General features: G+C 31.6%; 1 protein-coding gene and 1 pseudogene across 3 annotated transcripts; both read left to right on the forward strand.

Annotated features, from left to right (window-relative positions):
- The first annotated feature begins 5,950 nt into the window (after window positions 1-5,950).
- On the forward strand, window positions 5,951-7,578 carry LOC120114376. 3 transcript variants are annotated; one of them, XM_039135315.1, is made up of 2 exons: window positions 5,951-6,062; window positions 6,907-7,578. In XM_039135315.1, exon 2 carries the CDS (start codon window positions 6,933-6,935, stop codon window positions 7,479-7,481), a length of 549 nt encoding a protein of 182 aa, XP_038991246.1. In that variant the 5' UTR covers window positions 5,951-6,062; window positions 6,907-6,932; the 3' UTR covers window positions 7,482-7,578. The 3 variants fall into 3 exon arrangements, with proteins under 3 accessions (XP_038991246.1, XP_038991247.1, XP_038991248.1); XM_039135316.1 differs by having other exon boundaries at window positions 6,024-6,110; XM_039135317.1 differs by lacking the exon at window positions 5,951-6,062 and adding an exon at window positions 6,100-6,136.
- A 3,064-nt stretch (window positions 7,579-10,642) lies between these two features.
- Window positions 10,643-13,120, forward strand: LOC120114405 (annotated as a pseudogene).
- Window positions 13,121-19,256: the final 6,136 nt, after the last annotated feature.

Consider the following 19,256-nt stretch of genomic DNA (forward strand, 5'->3'; position numbering starts at 1 on the left):
ATGTCAGCATGAGTTTGATGTTGAAGATTTCACTCAAGTCACCAACAAGAAATTAATTATGTTATCAAATTGAAAATATTAACTTATTTGTGACTTGCGATTAGACCTTACATTCAAACGTATTCATCAAGATTAAAAGGTTGATTATCAGTTGCCTTAGGTCACATTCATTTGCTTACGATCTATAGTTTAAATCCTCAAGAAACCATTAAAATAATGTTAATTTCGATATATATATAATATAAAATGAATGTTTGATTTGCAGGCATTTGTTACCCCTGTTAGTATTCAAATTATCATGATATAAAAGCTGTGATCATGTTTTTCTTTGGACACAAGTAAGGATGATGTTTCACTAATAAAATTAATTATGGGTTAACTACTTTATATACCACTCACCTTTAATTTCGGGCTCATTTATGCCACTAATATTTTAATTCTATCAAGTTTAACACTGACGTTTAAGTTTAACTTCAATTATGTCATCCCATCATTAATGGGTTAATGACATTATGGCATTACATCTCTACATCATGCGTTCCTGACGTGGTTCTCTCACTAAAACGACGTCGTTTTGACGCAATTGTTTTAATACTAAAAAGACTCAAAACTACGTCTTTTGACGCAACTATTTTAATACTAAAAAAATCTAAAATTATATCGTTTTGTTAGAATTATTTAATAAAAAATTATTGTCCATGGGATTCGATCCAATGTTTTTATGAACAATTATAAAACAACCAAACACCAAGCTAACTTAGAACTTATTATGTCCTTAACAAAACTAATATAAAACTTCCTAACCAAATCAATATCTTCCTTAACAAGAACGTCGAGTATCGACTGATCGAGTCGGGATAGGTGAGGGACTGGAGAGGAGGGAGGGAGTCGGGAGCGAGCGAGTCGGTGAGTGCGTTATGTTTGAGGTCCATCCGGGTTAAGACTTGGGAGAGAAATGTAGGGACTGAACCAGAAAGGTGGTTGTGACAGAGAATAACGTTGGTGTCTTGGTGAGCTCCGGCAAGGTTCTAATAGATCCAGGCAAATCACGCAGAGACTTCCTAATGGACTGTAAAGCCAAAAAATCAAATGGACTAAAATTGAAACAACCAAGAATACATTGAAACAGAGCAACCAAAAACATAGCAACCACCCATTAGTAAAAGCTCAAGTTTCCCAGTAAAGCAAAGAGAATACTTATATAAGAACAAAAAGGGAATACTTTCGGGTTGGCGAAGGTGGGATTTTCGTGGGACACAAATCGTGAAAGATTTTAATGGCGAAAGTATGAGTGTCAAAGATTTATGTATAAAAAAGAAAACAATGGCTTGGCTTGAAAAAGAAGCAAAGACCAGAACGAAAGATGAAAGACTTGGTTTTCCGATTATTGCTTCTGAATCCACTTTCTTTTATTGCTTGCTTCTCTGTTTTCCTCTTGTTGATGATGGGGGTTTTCCTCTCTGTTTTCCTCTTGTTGAAAAAGAAGCAAAGACCAGAACGGAAGATTTATGATATATATTAGTTTTTGTTAAGAATATAATAAGTTTCAAGATAGTTAGGTGGTTGGGTGTTTTATATTTGTTCATGAAGAATTTAGATCGAATCTCGTTGAAAGCAATTTTTTATTAAATAACTCTAATAAAATAATGTCGTTTTAGGGTTTTTTTAGTATCAAAACAATGGCGTTAAACCGACATCATTTTATTGAAGGAGACACGTCAGTAACATCACGACACGAAAATGTCGTGTCATCATACTATTAAGCTATTAACGGCGGAATGAAATAATTGAAGTTAAACTTAAATGACAATGTTAAAATTGACAAAACTGAAACGTCTGTGGCATAAACGAACCCGAACTTAAAGGTAAGTAGTATTTAAAGCAGTTAAACCTAAAAATATTTATGAAGAAAGAAAGAAATTCTTTTTTTATGGGACTCTTCCTACAAACAAAATACCTGTATATATAATTTGATTCATATAATTATTTTCAAAACTTGAATTTGAAATTATAAATACAAAAATATAAATTCTTATGCTGAAGGGTGAAGGAGAAATATAAAAAGTATGAAAAGAATAAATTAACAAGATTTGAGGAAAAAGATTTCAAAATGGGAAATGATGAATAAGTCTTCAATGACACAGGTGAGAGAGAGAGAGAGAGAGAGTGTGTGTGACTTTGCACCAGAAATTCTTAAACCACATTAGTCCAGTGGTGTCCTTTCCTGACCTGATCAGATTTGACCTCAAAAACATATAGGGAAAAGAAAAGCTGTGAACCACAAAGTCGAATTTTTAACCATTTGTGTAGATACGTTTTGGGTAAATTACACGTTTAGTATCTAAACTATTAATTTTAGTCATTCTTAATACTTAAATTTTTAGTTTTTCTAAAATCATACTTGATGTTTAGTTTTTATTTCATTTTAGTACCTCACCGTTAAAAAGTTAACGGGTGATTTGCATGTGGTACCTTTTTTATGGGTAAACTGCATCATTCATCACTCAGCTATCTTCCCACTCTTATTTTGGTCACTAAAGACAAATTTTTTAATTTAATTACTTAACTTTCAAATTACTCCTCATTTAATCACTCTAACCTTCAAATTTAGTTTTTTTATTATATATTAAAAAAATAATAATAAAATTTCATATCACAAAAATTATTAATAAAATAAATTAGTGATTAAAATAGAAGCAATTTGAAAGTTGAGTAGTTAAATTGAAAATTTTTAAACTTTATTATCAAAATAGGAGTGAAAAGATAGTTGAATGATGAATGATATAATTTACCATAAAATGCATCGTCGTTAAGTTTTTAACGTCGAAGTATTGAAATTAAACAAAAATTAAATGTTATGTATGATTTTAAAAAAAATAAAAATCTAAATATTAAAACGAACCAAAACTGATGATTTATGTACTAAACATATAAATTATCTTATATTTTTTGTGGTTAACGTTGAAAATCGGATTAATCGGTCGTATTTTATTTTTAAATTGAAAACTAGGTAGGATGTTATCAAATACGACATCGAGACATCTGTTTCAATGAAAAAGATGGTAAAGAAAATGGTAGATGAGTTGCAATGATGACTTTGTTGTTTGGTCTCCACTTGATTAGAAATGGAATAAAAAGTTTATAATTAAAGCGTGAGCCCTGAGGTTAACTACTCATATCACAGAGATCATTCTCGTTCTGATGTTTATTTTTTAGCCCAAAAAAATTATCGAGATATTGTTTTGGAAAGAAAATATGTAAAGGGTTGAAAACAAAATCTCAGCTAATATAAATGTTATAATGTATATCTTGTTAAAAAATATTTAAGTGTATATTTCATCTTTCATACTTAAATGTATTATAATTTAAGGTGTAAATGTAGTATCATACGATTCTAATAACTTATGGGTTTCTAGCCTACAAAAGGATGTCCTTATAAACTTGTAAGACATGTTTAATATATAATAAAAAATTGTTATATACTCACATAGTATTATATATGTGTGTTCTAATTTTATAATACATTATCAGCATGATTTTGCTTAGAATTTTTTCTTCCAAAATAAAATAAAATATAATCTCTATCTAATCCGAGGTAAATTATCTATCTTTCATTTATTTTCATTTTTCTTAAAAGTTCATTTCTTTGAATGAAAGAATCATGTCGTTTTTACTTTTAAAAATTCCTACAATTCAATGCTACATTTAAATAGTTTTTTTTTTATCTTTTATTATCTTAAAATCATTAACTTTTGATTAAGTTTATGCCATTGAATAGTTTTAAATAAGAAATAAAATTTAAAACATTTCATGTCGTTTAACTTGTTTTTCTTTAATGTTCAAATCGTTGAATATTTACTATTTTTTTTTATCAATTTATCAATTGTTAAATTATTAGCTTTTTATCATATTAAAGTTTATATTAATAGATAATTATTAATAATAGGTATCAATTATTTTAAATAATTTATTTGTTTTATGTTAGTATGTAACATCTTAATCTGATTTGACCCAAAATCTAATAGATTAGAATATTAACGGAGACACCTAAATTAATAACCATTTTTTAATATACTTGACTAAATTTAACATCCACTTGGCCTAAGCCAATATAAAATACCTTTGCAAAATATAAGTGTTTAAGTCTGGGAGCTCCCAATAAAAATCTCCAAAAATACATCAATAGAAATAATACAGAATTTATGACTCAAATATAAAATAAGGATATATGATAGTACATGCCCACTAAATACTTAAAACGTACTCTTGAAAAAGTCGAGTCTAGAAATCCAAGCCTGGCGAATAGCTCCTCAACTGGCACCTGATCCTGGATTCAAGGATTTATGATATATTGGGAAAGCTTCAAGTGCCATGACTGAAATTTGGGGTTTCCGACAAGGCTTGCTGTTAGCAAAATCTCTAGGTGTAAGAAACCTCATCGTGGAAACCAACGCTAAGTAGCTCGTAAAAACTCTAAATAAAGAGAGGCTCAACGACATTCAAAATGAGGTCATCTTCCGAGATTGTGAAGAGTTGAAGAAGAAAGATGGATCTAAAAAATTAGACATACATGTAGGGAAGAGAATCGTTGCACCGATCGTCTAGCGAACCTGGTCTTCGAGAAGGAGGAGGGAATCCACGTTTTACTCACTCCACTGGAGGAGCTCAAGAGCTTGCTTCAGGCAGATAGAATGTGATTAGAATTCTTAAGATGGTAGGCTAAAAAACGTAGCCATTTTCTGATACCAAAAAACGAAACAAATAAAATGGGTAAAGTACACAAATAGTCCCTTGACTATAGGATAATATTTTATTGAGTCCCTCAACTATTAAAAGTTACAATATGATCTATTAAATATAGGATGTTGCTTTGTTGAGTCCTCTAACTATTAAAAGTTACAAATAGTCCCCGACTATTCATTATGTTCCAAACTCGTCCTTTAAAAATAAATGGTATTTTGAATTGAACATTAACATGTTGACTGAGATATGATAGTCGTTTGAGATTTTGGATCAAATTTATCATATCCTAGTTAATAGGTTAACGTCCAACTCAATCTGTCATCAAAATTTTAAGAAAAAAGATGAATTTGGAACATAATGAATAGTCGGGTGACCATTTTGTAACTTTTAATAGTCGATGGACTCAACAAAACAATATCCTATAGTTGGAGAACCATTTTATAACTTTTAATAGTCGAATGACAAAATAAAACAACACCGTATAGTTAGGGGACCGTTTATACATTTTAGCCATAAAATATCTACTTTCACAAACAACAAGGATGCAACTCGAAATGATAAATTATTTACCGGTGGAAATTAAAATTAACAAAAGAAAATGATGCTCATTGTCGAAGACAGAATTCATAGGAACAACAAATTGTGAGGGTTTTTTTTATATATGTGTTGGATATGTTGTTAAGGGTGCTTGAAAATCGGCGACGGCGGAAAAAATAAACAACGAGAAGCCTACAAATAAAAGGGGTGTGCGACATAAGTGATGGGTAAACTTGAGTTTTAAAAGAAATGAAAAACTTATTAAGAAAAAGGGGTAAACTAAAAATCTATCTCTAAACTACTTTAGGTTTACGAAATGTTCATAATTAGTATTTTATCTAAAGTACATGAGTTAAAATAAAAATTAAACTCGTTTATTAATATGACACACCATTAAACTAACAGAACTCAATTTCATAGTGAGCAAAACTCAATAAAACGATAACTTAAGTGATCAACATTTAATTTTTTTGAAATTGATGGTAAAAGTATATAAATATGAAAGGTAAGTGACCATTCCAGTGGTTTATCTTTTTTTCTTTTCAATTGAATTGGGCTTTTCATGATGAAAAAGAAACCTATTATAGGCCAATAATGACTTATTCTAATCAAATGGACCGTCTAGATGATGGTTTTTTTTTTTGGGGTGGGGTAAGAAAGCCAACCACAGTAGGAGAATAAATTTTGGTCTCCTTCGTTATAGGGTTTACGAATAACCTCGTTTTCAATCTCTTTTTCCATATATCCGGCAATAAAACTCCACCGTTTTGTTCCATCCTAGGGTGCGGAACACCCTTACTTCTTGTGTTTTTCCTCAGATCTATTCCCAGGTAACAATTCATGCCTTAGTTTCGAAGTAATCGATTATTCCTTAACTCTTCTTTCTCGATAAGATTCTTCAATTTTGAATCTTAGCCCTTACTGTATTTACTTCCCGATGTTGCTACACTTTTTTGTTTGTTTGGACTTTTGGCAGGATCATAGTTTGGTTGAATGAACCTATTTCTGAATTGGGTTTTGTTTTGTCTTAGCAGTTGAATGAATTGTAGTGGTTAATCCCTAAATGGGTTTGGTTTTCTTTTCCTTTGTTTCAGATCTGTTTGTAATTTATGCGTTTCGTTAGTTAAAATAGTTGAGCAGCATAGGGATACTGCATTGCCTGGTCACAGATCGTACAATATGTTTATCAGTGGTGCCCGTCTATTGTTCCGACTTTCACTAGAACAGGCCAATGGGAACTATTCATTAGTATTTAAGCTGTGTCTCGTAGTTTGTCATTTCTGTGTTTTGTCGTTGTAGGTGTTTGCCGTTATGCTATACTGACCGACGAGCTCATAGATTCATTCCATAAACTAATTTTAATATGTTATATGATGGATGATCCATTTTCAATCAATCACTCTGGATACAAGTTTAATTTTTATGTTATCCTTCGTTAATTTCTGTTCTCTCTGGCAGAGTTACATGTATTTTTTGGGCTATGTTAGGCACCCAATTGTTCGTTTTCCGTATTATGTTGTGACCTCGCAGATTTCATATTCTAATGCTTGTGGAAAGTATAGCATGATGAGAACTGGTGAGCTATGTTTCTAATCCATGGTTATGGTTCTTTATTGATATTATTAGGTATTTCAGCGTGGGTTGGTTGCAACATGGGTGATTTTTCAATCCAGATTAGCTCCAGTCTTATCAGCCGACTAGCTGAAGATGATGTGAAGCCGAAGAAAAGAACAAAGAAAACTAAAAGCCGGGTGCCACGAGAGCATCCACAGCCGGAAACTAAGGCAGATCAGAAGCAAATATCTGATGATTCTGAACAAAAGAAAGGGACTGCAGACACTAGATGGCCAGTTCCGCCTCCCTTATTTCTGCCCATAAACCAACCTCCTTACTCTGCCAGTGTAGAGTTAGATGCAATTAGATCTGTTGTTAAAGAGAGTGAGAACATCGTTGAAAAGCTGCGGAAGCAGGAAGAGAACATGGTGCAGGAAGTAACACAAAAGGCTAAGGATCTTCATGAGAAGGAGTTCAAGATTCCAGAACCGAAGCCTATGCCTTGCTTGGTTGAGAGTAATGCTTGGATGGCATGCTACAAGGAGAATGCTAATGACCTTACTAAATGTGCTTCTCTGGCCCAAAATTTTGCAGACTGTGCTCGCAAAGTTAGGCAGCTAGCAAAAACAGCTGTTAATAGACTTTGACAGGAACAAATTTCTAGTGATAGAAACGGTGCCAGTTTGAGTTGAATTTTGGCATTGCAAATAAACCAGCAACGGTGAAAACCTACTGATTTGTCTAGTACCCTTATAGGGTTACATTCTCTGTCATTTTGGCCTTTATCATCTGATATTTTTGGTTTGGGTATTTTGCTACCTGAACTTGGTTTCAAGGTACAATTTAGTACTTGAACATTTTTTGTTCCAATTAAGTACTTGAACATTGCTTCAATTTCACTTTGGTAGCTAAAGTATTTTTTTTTTCTAATTAGGTACTTGATGGTTCAAATAAGTATCCAAACTTTACTTTGATCTAAATTATACTTACAATAAATGACTTATTTAAATTATAAAGTTAAATATAAGTACTAATTTGATTGTTTGAACCTATTCAATTTCAAAGATAAGTTGAATTTGTTCTCTCCCCTTTGATTTAGGTCTAGCATCATTCCTGATTTTCAGTAGGCTTTTAGTCTTTTTGCCTTGGAGAAGCAAGCTTTGTTTCTGGTTCAGGGCTGTATGAAGTGTGCACATTTGACTGTCAATCACCGTACACGGTGATCGAGATGTAACTGAACGGAGAGAGAGAGAGATGAAGAGACGGTGAGAAAGAGAGATGAAGAAATGAATACCACTTCAATTAATATCCACAGATTCAAAAACTCAATACAACATGCCCATTTAGAACCCAACTTCTAGGCCCTAATGAGTAATGACTCATCCAGGACAAGTGGACAACTTACTGTTTCGACAACATGTCTTCCATTGTCACACTAAATCTATCATTTATTACTATTTTACTCAAAATTTTAACTTATTATAATTGGTAGAAGTAATTTTTATAGTCTGGACAAGTACATTGACTCTATTGTTGTAAAATGCCCTCCATCCACTATTGTCTCAGTAGATTTCTAGCAGTGGTCAATCCCCAACAATAATAAATTCCTGTTGGCGCGTGAGTTGGTCTGCCGAGTTGACTTGAGTCCCGGTGAGTCATGTTTCCTCTGTCTTCGATCGAGTTACTTCTGGTCTCTCTGAGCTGTTTTCCTTTGCTTTCATCTCTGCTCTTATATAGGTGGTGGTGCTTGAACGTCTCCTGGTAGATGCTTTATCTGCCACAAACAAGCACAACATACAATAATTTGTTTGTTCTTTTGTGCTTTTCATGCTTTGCCTACAAAATATCCGATTCAACCATGATCGATCTGTCCCTTTAATTGTTAATTACACAGTTACTTACTTAATTTTACTCTCTCTCCTATTTTGCTCACCTAACTTTTGATTTTTTTATTTTGCTCACTGAACTTTGGCATTGCTCCTATTTTGGTCACCCACCGTTAAATAATTAACGGCATTATAACATAGAAGACGATAGCAAAACGACGTCGTTTTTAAAAAACTAAATATATACCAAAAGTCGTTTTACATCTATATAAAAATTCAATTTTTCTTCATCTCTTTCATTTTTCTTCTTTCCTTCTCTTATTCTTCTTTGTATCTCTCCATTTTCTCTCAAAATGGTAGAATTACCATTCGTCGCATCCGACCATTCGGCGGCGTTGGCAGTGACCAATAAACCCAAAATTTCCCCACAAACTTTTTTTCTCTTGAATGCTAATATAATGTCCACGCAAATCCAGTCATCACTTTCCTTAAACTGGAAATACCATCTTTTATTTCTTGGGTAATTACACATATCATCACTACACTTTGTTTTATTTCTTATTTTACTTATTGTACTTTAAAACTAGTCAATTTCTTCACTAAACATAATATAATTGACAAATTCGGTCACTTAGCCATTTCCCCTACAAACTGCATTATAAATTTGTTCGGTCAAACTTGTCGGTGTCACCGCTGATGACATCAAAAGTGTCTTCGTGATCCGGTAAAACCTCTACTGACCTCGCTCCTTGAAGTGTCATTGTTCACCGTCGAGGACTGATCAAAGTTTCGTCAAAAACCCCTACCAATGATGGTGTTAACAGATGATTGACCCAAAAACTAATTTTATTAAGTTTAGTGACCAAAAACGCTAAATGTATAAAGTTTAGTGAGAAAATTGATCATTTTAAAGTATAGTGAGTAAAATAAAAAATAAGACAAAATACAGTGATTATCTGTGCAATTTACCCTATTTCAAAACTTATCGGTTTTGACCGCGATCTGCGCTCGTTATGGATAAAACTCGGAAAGCACAAGACCTCCTCTGACTATGTGAATGGTGAGATATATTTACACATAGGAAGAGAGAGTGAGTTTTGTTTTGAACTTGGAAAATGGAGTGGCACTTGAGGTGGGAGTCCTTGGAGGGGTGTTTTTTTTCTTTCTCTTTTCTTCTTTTGGAGGGTCAAAAAATGGGGAATAAATACTGTTGTGTTGTGATCACAACAAGACAACACCAATGTTCACAAACACACTCCATCCTATCTAGACAAATGTTCACCAAATACTGAAAAATGAAGAAAACATTTTCCGAAAAATATTTTATGTGAAACAAACGAACCCTAAGTTATAAGATATATACTACATGTAATTTTCTTTGAACCAAAGAATTAGCTTGGCCTAGTGGTCGAGTTTCCTTATTCTCTCCAAGTGTCTTAGGTTTGAGTTCCCCCCCTTTTGATGCTTTGATTTTATTTCCACCAGAGGGTGACACATGTCACCTTCTGACTGGTAAAAAATAAATATATTAAATTAAAATAAATTTAACTATCAAATTGAATGATGATATATGACATCATTCGATTGGAAGATTAATTTTATTTTAATTTTTTAAAATTAGGATTAAATTGATAGAATATATAAGTAAGAGTGACCAAATATATAATTTATCAATTTTACTAACTGCTACGTCAGCATTCCGTTAACCATTAACAACAAATGGCTTAATTGAATGCATTTAAATAATTGGGTAACTTGATTAACAAAAATTAAAAATGATGGTCAAAATAAAAAGAGACCACTCATATAATTTACTCTTTTTTTCCCCCTTAAATCTCCACCCCGTATGCAGTAGGGAAGAAGATCCGGTTTCCCATATTCCACCAAGCACCAACAGCTGACTTTTTGTCCGCAATAAAACCGATCAAATCATTTCCCTTGATATAAAAATACAACAAATATGCCACTCATTCACATTACTAACTCATTGTTTCTCTTCCATGGCGCTGTTTTTCACCCTTGTTTGTGCTTTTGCCATCTTCTGGTTTACATGGATGTACTTCAAATCCAAGGGGAATCCGGCATCGCCGCCGGGCCCTCGAGGCCTCCCCTTAGTGGGAAGCCTTCCCTTCCTCTGTCCAGACCTCCACTCATACTTCGCTGAACTGGCTCGCACCTACGGTCCAGTTGTCAAACTCCAGCTCGGGAGCAAGCATGGTTTTTAGAATCGGATCGGTTAGCGAACCGGTCATGTTATCGGTTCACTGGTTCAATCGGTCGAACCGGTCCGACCGGTCGGAAGAACCGGACGACGTCATAATTATTTAAAAAATTAAATAAAAATACCAAAAATATTTAATAAAAAATATTTTTTTATGTCACAAGTCATATTCAAAGCAAGTCATAACATATACAAGTTAAAAACCATAAAATCAAGTGAAATAAAATGATTCAAATTAACTACAACATAATATTTAATGTAAAATATATTAAATATTAAATATAATTATATAACTATAATTAAAAAATAAATTTGGGGTTAAAAAAATATAACAAAATTATATAATTATAATTATATAATTATTCTTTCACTTTAATCAAGCTCGAATTTTAGGCTTCAATTGAGCTTTTAATTTTTTTTTGAGTTCAAGCATTTTTCAGTTCAAATTTTAATATTATATTTCGAGTTTGAGTTAAACTTGATAATTTTTAGCTTGTGAGTTTGAGTTAAGTTGAACTTACTTTTAAAGTTTTAAAGTTCGAGTCGAGCTCAGCAATACTCGAGTTCAACTTGGCTCGTTTAACAAACGACGTTGTTTGGTTTAATTTTAAAAAAAAAAAACAAAAATCCCGGTTTTTTTCGGTTTTTTCCGGTTTTCTGTCGGTCCGGTTCGAAAGGTTCAGCGATTCTGGCCGGTTCACTAATAGAGGTTCAACCGATTTAGATTGAACCGGATAAAGCAACGGTTCCCGGTTGAACCGGTTGAATCGGCCGGTCCGGTCCGGTTTTCTAAACAGAGGGAGCAAGCTAGGGATCCTCGTGACCTCCCCATCGGCAGCACGAGAAGTGCTCAAAGACCAAGACATCGTCTTTGCCAACAGTGATGTGCCTATGACCGCCATGGTTTTAACCGGCGGCCGTGATATAGCTTGGAACCCCTACGGTCCTGAATGGAGGATGTTAAGGAAAGTATGCGTCATTAAGATGCTTAGCAATGCTACTTTGGACAAAGCGTATGAGTTTCGCCGTAGAGAAGTACGACAAACCGTGGGGTATTTGTATAGCAAGGCAGAAGAGCCGGTAAACGTGGGAGAGCAAATGTTTTTAACGATATTGAATGTGGTGACCAATATGTTATGGGGCGGCACCGTCGAGGGGGAGGCGAGGGCGAGCCTTGGTGCAGAGTTCAGGCAAGTCATCTCGGAAACAACTGAGCTTTTGGGTATGCCCAATATTTCAGATTTTTTCCCAGCGCTGGCCCCGCTTGATTTGCAAGGTGCAGTGAAACGTATGAAAAAGCCAATGGATAAGTTGAACGCCATCTTTGATAACATAATCGATCAAAGGTTGAAGAAGGAGTGGGAAAGTGGGAACAGTTCATCACTGGAATTCAAGGACTTTGTACAGTTTCTATTACAGTTGAAGGATGACGAAGATTCCAAGACCCCATTGACTATGGATCATATCAAAGCCTTGCTTCTGGTGAGTTTTCCTTCTTCTGTTAGATCAATTATTGTTATTGACATGTTTAAATAGCCATGGAAGAACGGAGTTACTCTCCAAGTGCTCTAACCAAATAAAAAAAATGGATCTTTAAACATAAATTTAATACTTGACAGGATATGGTGGTGGGAGGATCAGACACATCATCAAACTCAATTGAGTTCGTAATGGCCGAAATCATAAACAAACCAGAAGTGATGAGAAAAGCACAGCAAGAACTGGATGAAGTAATCGGCAAAGACAACTTTGTGGAAGAATCCCACATTCACAAATTGCCATATCTACTGGCAATAATGAAAGAGTCGTTGCGTTTGCACCCAGCTCTGCCGCTCCTGATCCCTCAGTGCCCCAGTGAATCCTGCACCGTCGGCGGTTACACTATCCCGAAGGGTTCGAGGGTGTTCGTCAATGCCAGGGCAATTCACAGGGACCCTCGATCTGGGAAAATCCATCGGATTTCAATCCTGACAGGTTCTTGAATAGTGAATGGGATTTCAGTGGGAACGATTTCAGCTATTTTCCTTTCGGGTCCGGCAGAAGAATCTGTGCTGGAATTGCGATGGCTGAGAGGATGGTGTTGTATTCGGTTGCCACACTGTTGCATTCTTTTGACTGGAAAGTGCATGAGGGTAACAACTTAGATCTTACTGAGAAGTTTGGGATCGTCTTGAAGTTGGAGAATCCACTTGTGGCAATTCTAACACCAAGATTATCAGATCCAACCTTTTATGAATAACTCATTTTAAGATTTGTTTACACCTACTCTATACACTTTCGTTTCTACTAATAAAACCTTCTTTTTATGACTAAACTATTTTCTTATTTATAAAAGATGAAATCGAAATATGGAGAAAGTTAATCTAGAAGACGACGAAGAAAATAAGCACGATCAGAAATCAAAGACAAAAAATACAATTTTTTACCCTAAATTATAGGTGATGACAACTTCCAAACTATAAAATTCTGGGTAAACAAAGTTTTTTTTTCTTCTTTCTTCTAAATATCCAAAGAGATTTGATTTTGTGTGATATGTGTTTTTTTATTGAATATTTTGTGTTATATAAGTCAGGCCAAAGAAGCTATCATATTTTAAATTTTGTGCAGTTATCCCTAGAAAGTAGGGTGCATAAACAGTATCAGAGTTTCGTGAGAGTAGGGAGTTGTAAAATGTTATTATTGAGCCGAAAAAAAGAAAGAACAAATTAGTGAATTTGTTAAAAAATCCATAGTGTGGAGCTAAGGTAGTGGATGTAGACTTAGTTGAAAAGTCGAACCACTATAAATCGTTGTACAATTTTCCTATTATTACTCTCCATACTCCCAAAATTTTTATTTGGTCAATTCACCCCCTCTTGGCGGTTTTTGATTAATTGATCTAGCCTAACAAACTCTAATTTTTTTCTTAAAATTTTTTTATGGCTTAATACAAAAATAAGTGCCTAAAAATGCCTCGAAAAAAATGTTTTAGTGCTAAAGAAATTTTTGTTAAAAATACGTGCCTAAAATTTTCTCTGTTATATTTTTAGGTGTTTACAGTTAAAAAATTCATTAAGTGACACGTGTCACATTTATATTTTTTCAAAAATAAAATATTATTTAAAAAAATTAAAAATCTAGACGTGATACATGTCACTTGACGATTTTTTAACGGTAGACACCCAAAAGTGTAACAGAAAAAGCTTTAGGCACATATTTTTAGCTAAAAAACTCTTTATGCACCAAAAGTTAATTTTGAGTATAATTTAGGCACTTATTTTTATATTAAGTTTTTTTTTATTAATCTAGGATAAGTACAAGGCAGTATTTGTTCAAAGATAAATTCTCAACCTTTTAGCATTAAATGCTCACACCCCTAGCAATTATGGTACTAAAACTCGGGTCCTCAAGGAATAACAACAATTCATTTACCACAGAGGCCACTTGTAATTCACACTCATCTTATTCATATACTTTTAAACTGATATGGGTGATTTTTTTAAATATCATATATATAAATTATTATCATAAGGATGATAATTACCGTTATTAACTATTTAGACTAGAGGTGTAACACCCTTAACCCACATTCTTACCCGAATACAAGTTAAAGATGTCACAAAGATTTTGTATAGAATTTCATGTTTGAAATCGATAAAACGTTTTTCTATTCAAATCTCCTAATTTAACATTTTTTATCAGACTATTTAACCATATGAAATCATAATATAATATTTTCATTTCCAATTTACATTCGATCTTGCACAATATCTGGACAATTTAATACTATTTCATATCATAATTTAAAATTGCCTAATTTAAAATTTAACCGATTAATCTTTATAATACAATATTTTACTACACCCATACATAACCACTTAGTATCGTATCATATTTTTCACATTTCTTTATTACATTTCTTATATTGTATTATCTCTCATTTGAGTCTAGTTTTTGAAATTATCTTTCTATAACATTATATATAAAATATTTGTAACATCTATAATCAAACTTATTTTAAAACATGTTTCTTTGGTTGTTGTCTACCGCCACACGACCATCCACTGACAACAACTTTTATTATATTATCCTCGTTATAGAGATATACATATCATTCATATGTAAATTTAGACCAATATAATTCATAGTCTATAAACCATTTAGTGTAATTTACACTATGTTTATAACCTTTAACTGTAAAATGTAATAATTAAACATGTACCGTTCTTTTCCATACTTGCTCTTTTCCTGTACCAATCCTTTCACTATATTATTCTTTTTCCCATATCGTTCTTTTCACTATACTGTTCCTTTTTTCTATACTGATTTCTTTATTGTATCCTTTCTTTTATTACACTATTTCTCTTATTGTAATTTAATTTTTTATTGTTCCGTATCTGATGGTGTACAGTTTCATATAATATGCCATGCACTGTACTATTTCTTTAATTTCATTTTATAGCCCAATAGATAATCACGAAAATGTATAATACTCGAGTCTCATTGAGTGTACACTTGTATGCTCTTAAAAGTGTCTCGTAGAATTGCACCATAGGTGTCATATAAACATGTATCATATAGTCACTCCACCTTATGCACCACAAAGGTACACAAGTCTTGTTGAGTGATCTTTGCAGTATTCAATAATCATTCCACCTCATACACCACAAAGGTACATGAGTCATATGAGTGATTTGTGCAGTATTTAATTATCATTCCATCTCATGCACCACAAAGGTACATGAGTCATATGAGTGATCTGTGTAGTATTCAATTATCACTCCAACTCATGCACCACAAAGATACATGAGTCAGAGTAATATGTGCAATATTCAATTATCACTCCACCTCATGCACCACAAAGGTACATAAGTCATATGAGTGATCTATACTGGTGTAGCTTGTAATCTTATACTTGTTCACTCCACCTCTTGCATCATTGACTCTCATGTCTTATACACTAGGCTTTTATTTAAGTCTTATATCCTTTATAATATAAAATATTTATAGAATAATTATCAATTTCATATATTATTTTAACATATATAATATTTTAATTAACTTAATAACTCATGTTTGTATAAATATTTTAAAAATAATATTAACTTATATTCGATACTAATTTCTTTTACCAAATCGAAACTAACTTTAATTCTATCAAATTATCCTTCTAAGTCCCTTAAATAATCTTTCTTATTTATTTTTACAACCATTCACTTGACTTTTCAATATTTCACATTTAACCACTAATAAATTTTTCTTTCAATTTTAAACTCAATATTTCGAATATATCCAAATTTGCTCCTCAATTTAAATCCATATCAATTATTTTCACATTATATCAAATCTAATACATTAATTTTATCTAATTGTCATTTCACCAGCAACTTTCCTAAAACTTACGAATTTGATCTCTATCTAATACAACTTTCCACATTGAGCCAAATTCCAATTTATCTATTCAAGTACCTCTAATAATTATTTAGACTTTATACATCTTCTCATACTCGAATTCCTACTTTAATCCTTAATTTCTTTATATTTATAATTTATTTCGTTAGCTTATACATTCTTCCAAATTCGATTCTAAATCCATTATATCATAATTTTAAACGTAAGTTAAATTCTTTTAAATTTGCATTTCAACTTTTCTATTTTGTTTAATTTAGTCATTTTTTCCATTTAATCCTAAATTCAAGCATCGTAAAACAAATTCAAATATTCCAACAACATGTTCAATTTATTTTTATTAACTTATATCAATTTCCATTTCAAACCCACAGCTTATATAATTTATAATTTAGTCATCAATCTTAACAATTTTACAAATTTAACTTTAATTCAAGCTTCAATTAATATAACCGAAATTTCCAGCCTTTTAATTAAAAACATAATACCTTAATAATTAAAAAAATTCACTTAAGTCCCTACCTATTTTCATAATTTATGATTTAATCCTCAAAGTTTACCAAATTTCCAAATTAGTCCAATTTCACATTCTAACATTGAATTTAATATTTTAATAATAAATTATAACATAATAATCATCTACTGAAAATTATTTCTTAATTTTCTTAATTTATGCTAATAGATCCCTATACTTTCACAATTTTCCAATTTTGACCAAATCACATTCAAAGCATGTAAAATCATTCATACATTATTTATACCCTTGTAAAATTTTACCACCAATTTTCCTTATTTCTTTCCCTTTTTCTGAATACTTTTAAGTTTCCTAGCTTGGATTTCATTTTTATTCAAGCATGAATTCATCTTCTAAACAACATTTCCATGAAATTCTCATAATTTCATCATATGATAAATGTCATAATTATCATGCTAAGATAATAGAGTTGGATCATCTCAAACAATTAAGATAGCTTAAAACATAACAATGTCATAAATGCATACTTTGCCACAATTTCATATTTTGACAGTTTTGCAGCAACTTCAAAGAAATATTTTTCTGTATTAAAATAGAAACTTAAAAATTATTACATTTATACCATTAAAAACTAGACTCGAATATGAATCCAACTATATAAGTCACTTCTTCTAGTTCAAATTGTACAATTTATGGAAAAAATTTCAATCCAGCTTACAGAATCTGTTTTGAGCAGAATTTGCTGCTCAAATATCTGACCTTTCATCGGTTAAAAATTCATATTTTTTGTATACACTTCCAAATCAGTAGCCGTTTATTTTAAATAAAACTAGATTGATATAATAATACAATGGTATAAAATTAATATTCTAATCATTCTTTTAAAATTTATGGTGAATTTATAAACTTACTGTTCAGATTACCAAATTAGACAGATTTCACTAATTTGCTTTTCTTAGCTTATTCGCTAATTCCATAAGCTTATCAAAGGAACAAATATACATAAATTCATGTTCCTATCATCATTTCCATGCCATATCAATCAATTCCATTAGCTTATCATTTCCATACCAAATTCATCCTTAAACATTTTCAATTGATTTTAATCATTATTCAAGCATAGAATAAACTTTATAATATCAACAACACAACAATCTATCCTTAAATCATTAAAATTCAACTTATTAATCATCCACTCTAACAATCAACCCAATGATTCAAGCATGCAAACAATGAAATATTAACACAAATGATAGAGAATTTAATATGGATCATTTTTCTATTTCATAACATAATCCATAAATAAAAGGAAAACGGACTAAATTGAAGAAAAAAGAAAGAAAGAAAATATACCTTGATTCCTCTTGTATCAATGGTGCACGAAAATTATAGAGAAAAAGAGGAGTTTTCTTGATTTTTCTACAAAAATATCTATGTACACTTGTTAAAATATTAATTAAATGAACATAAAATTCATTTAATACATAGTTACAACTTTATCCTTTAAAAATCATGATAATTACCATTTGCCACAGTAATATATTTTATTTTAGATTTTAGTAATAAAAAAGTTAAAGATGAACAAATATAATTTTTCACTTTCCATCTTTGCCCTTTGTAATTTTCAAAAATTACAATTTAGTGGCTAAAATTTACAATTTCAACGTATCATGGAAAACTCATATAAACTGGAAGGATCCATGTCAAATTTCACCATTCTAAAATACATAAATAATTTTTAACCATTTTACATCTTCCTTCAAATTTTTGTAAACTTCTATTCGATTATTCGAATATTTCACTGTACTTTATTGCTTCATAACTTTTCATAAAAATTTCAGATCAAAATATAAATTTCATAAAGAATCTATTCTTAGGGATAAAATATTTATTTAAAGCATAAAATTTCTCTTTTGGGAAAATTACTTTTTGGTCATTGAACTTTTCCCAAATTTCTACTTTGGCCACCAAACTTTCAAAAATTACATTTTAGTTACTAGTCAAATTTTGGAGTATTACTAGAGGTGGCTATAAAGTCATTGGTTGTCACATCCCAAAATTTGGGTTAGTGTTTTTGAGACAATTTCATTTGGTTTGGTGAAACTCGTGTTAGTAAGGCCTTAATTGAAATAAATGTGAACCTTGATGATGCAATTATACTATTTTCAAAGATAAGATTCTGGTATAATGGGGATCAAAATAAAAAAGAAATAAATTTATGAGGCCAGAGTGCGGACTCTAGAAACTATAGGGGCACGCCTTGTAATTTACCCATTATCTTGGGTACAAATAACTTTAAATTCCGTGGCAGTTTTTGGGTACAAATATTTTACCCAATGAAACGTGTAACTGCGAGTGAAGAAAATAATTATAATACTATTATTTCTTTTATTCTTTTGGTAAGGTGCTATATAGATTTCGTGTATATATATATATATATATATATATTTATATATTGAGATTTTGCTTTAAAACCCTAAGGATATATTATCATTCTTTTATAATAATAAAG

Source organism: Hibiscus syriacus, unplaced genomic scaffold (assembly GCF_006381635.1).
Source record: "Hibiscus syriacus cultivar Baekdansim isolate YM2019G1 unplaced genomic scaffold, ASM638163v2 tig00110223_pilon, whole genome shotgun sequence".
Classification (NCBI taxonomy): Eukaryota; Viridiplantae; Streptophyta; class Magnoliopsida; order Malvales; family Malvaceae; genus Hibiscus; species Hibiscus syriacus.

Excerpts from the sequence above, each read along its gene's own strand:
- LOC120114376 (XM_039135315.1), top strand. The coding sequence starts at position 6,933 with ATGGGTGATTTTTCAATCCAGATTAGCTCCAGTCTTATCAGCCGACTA.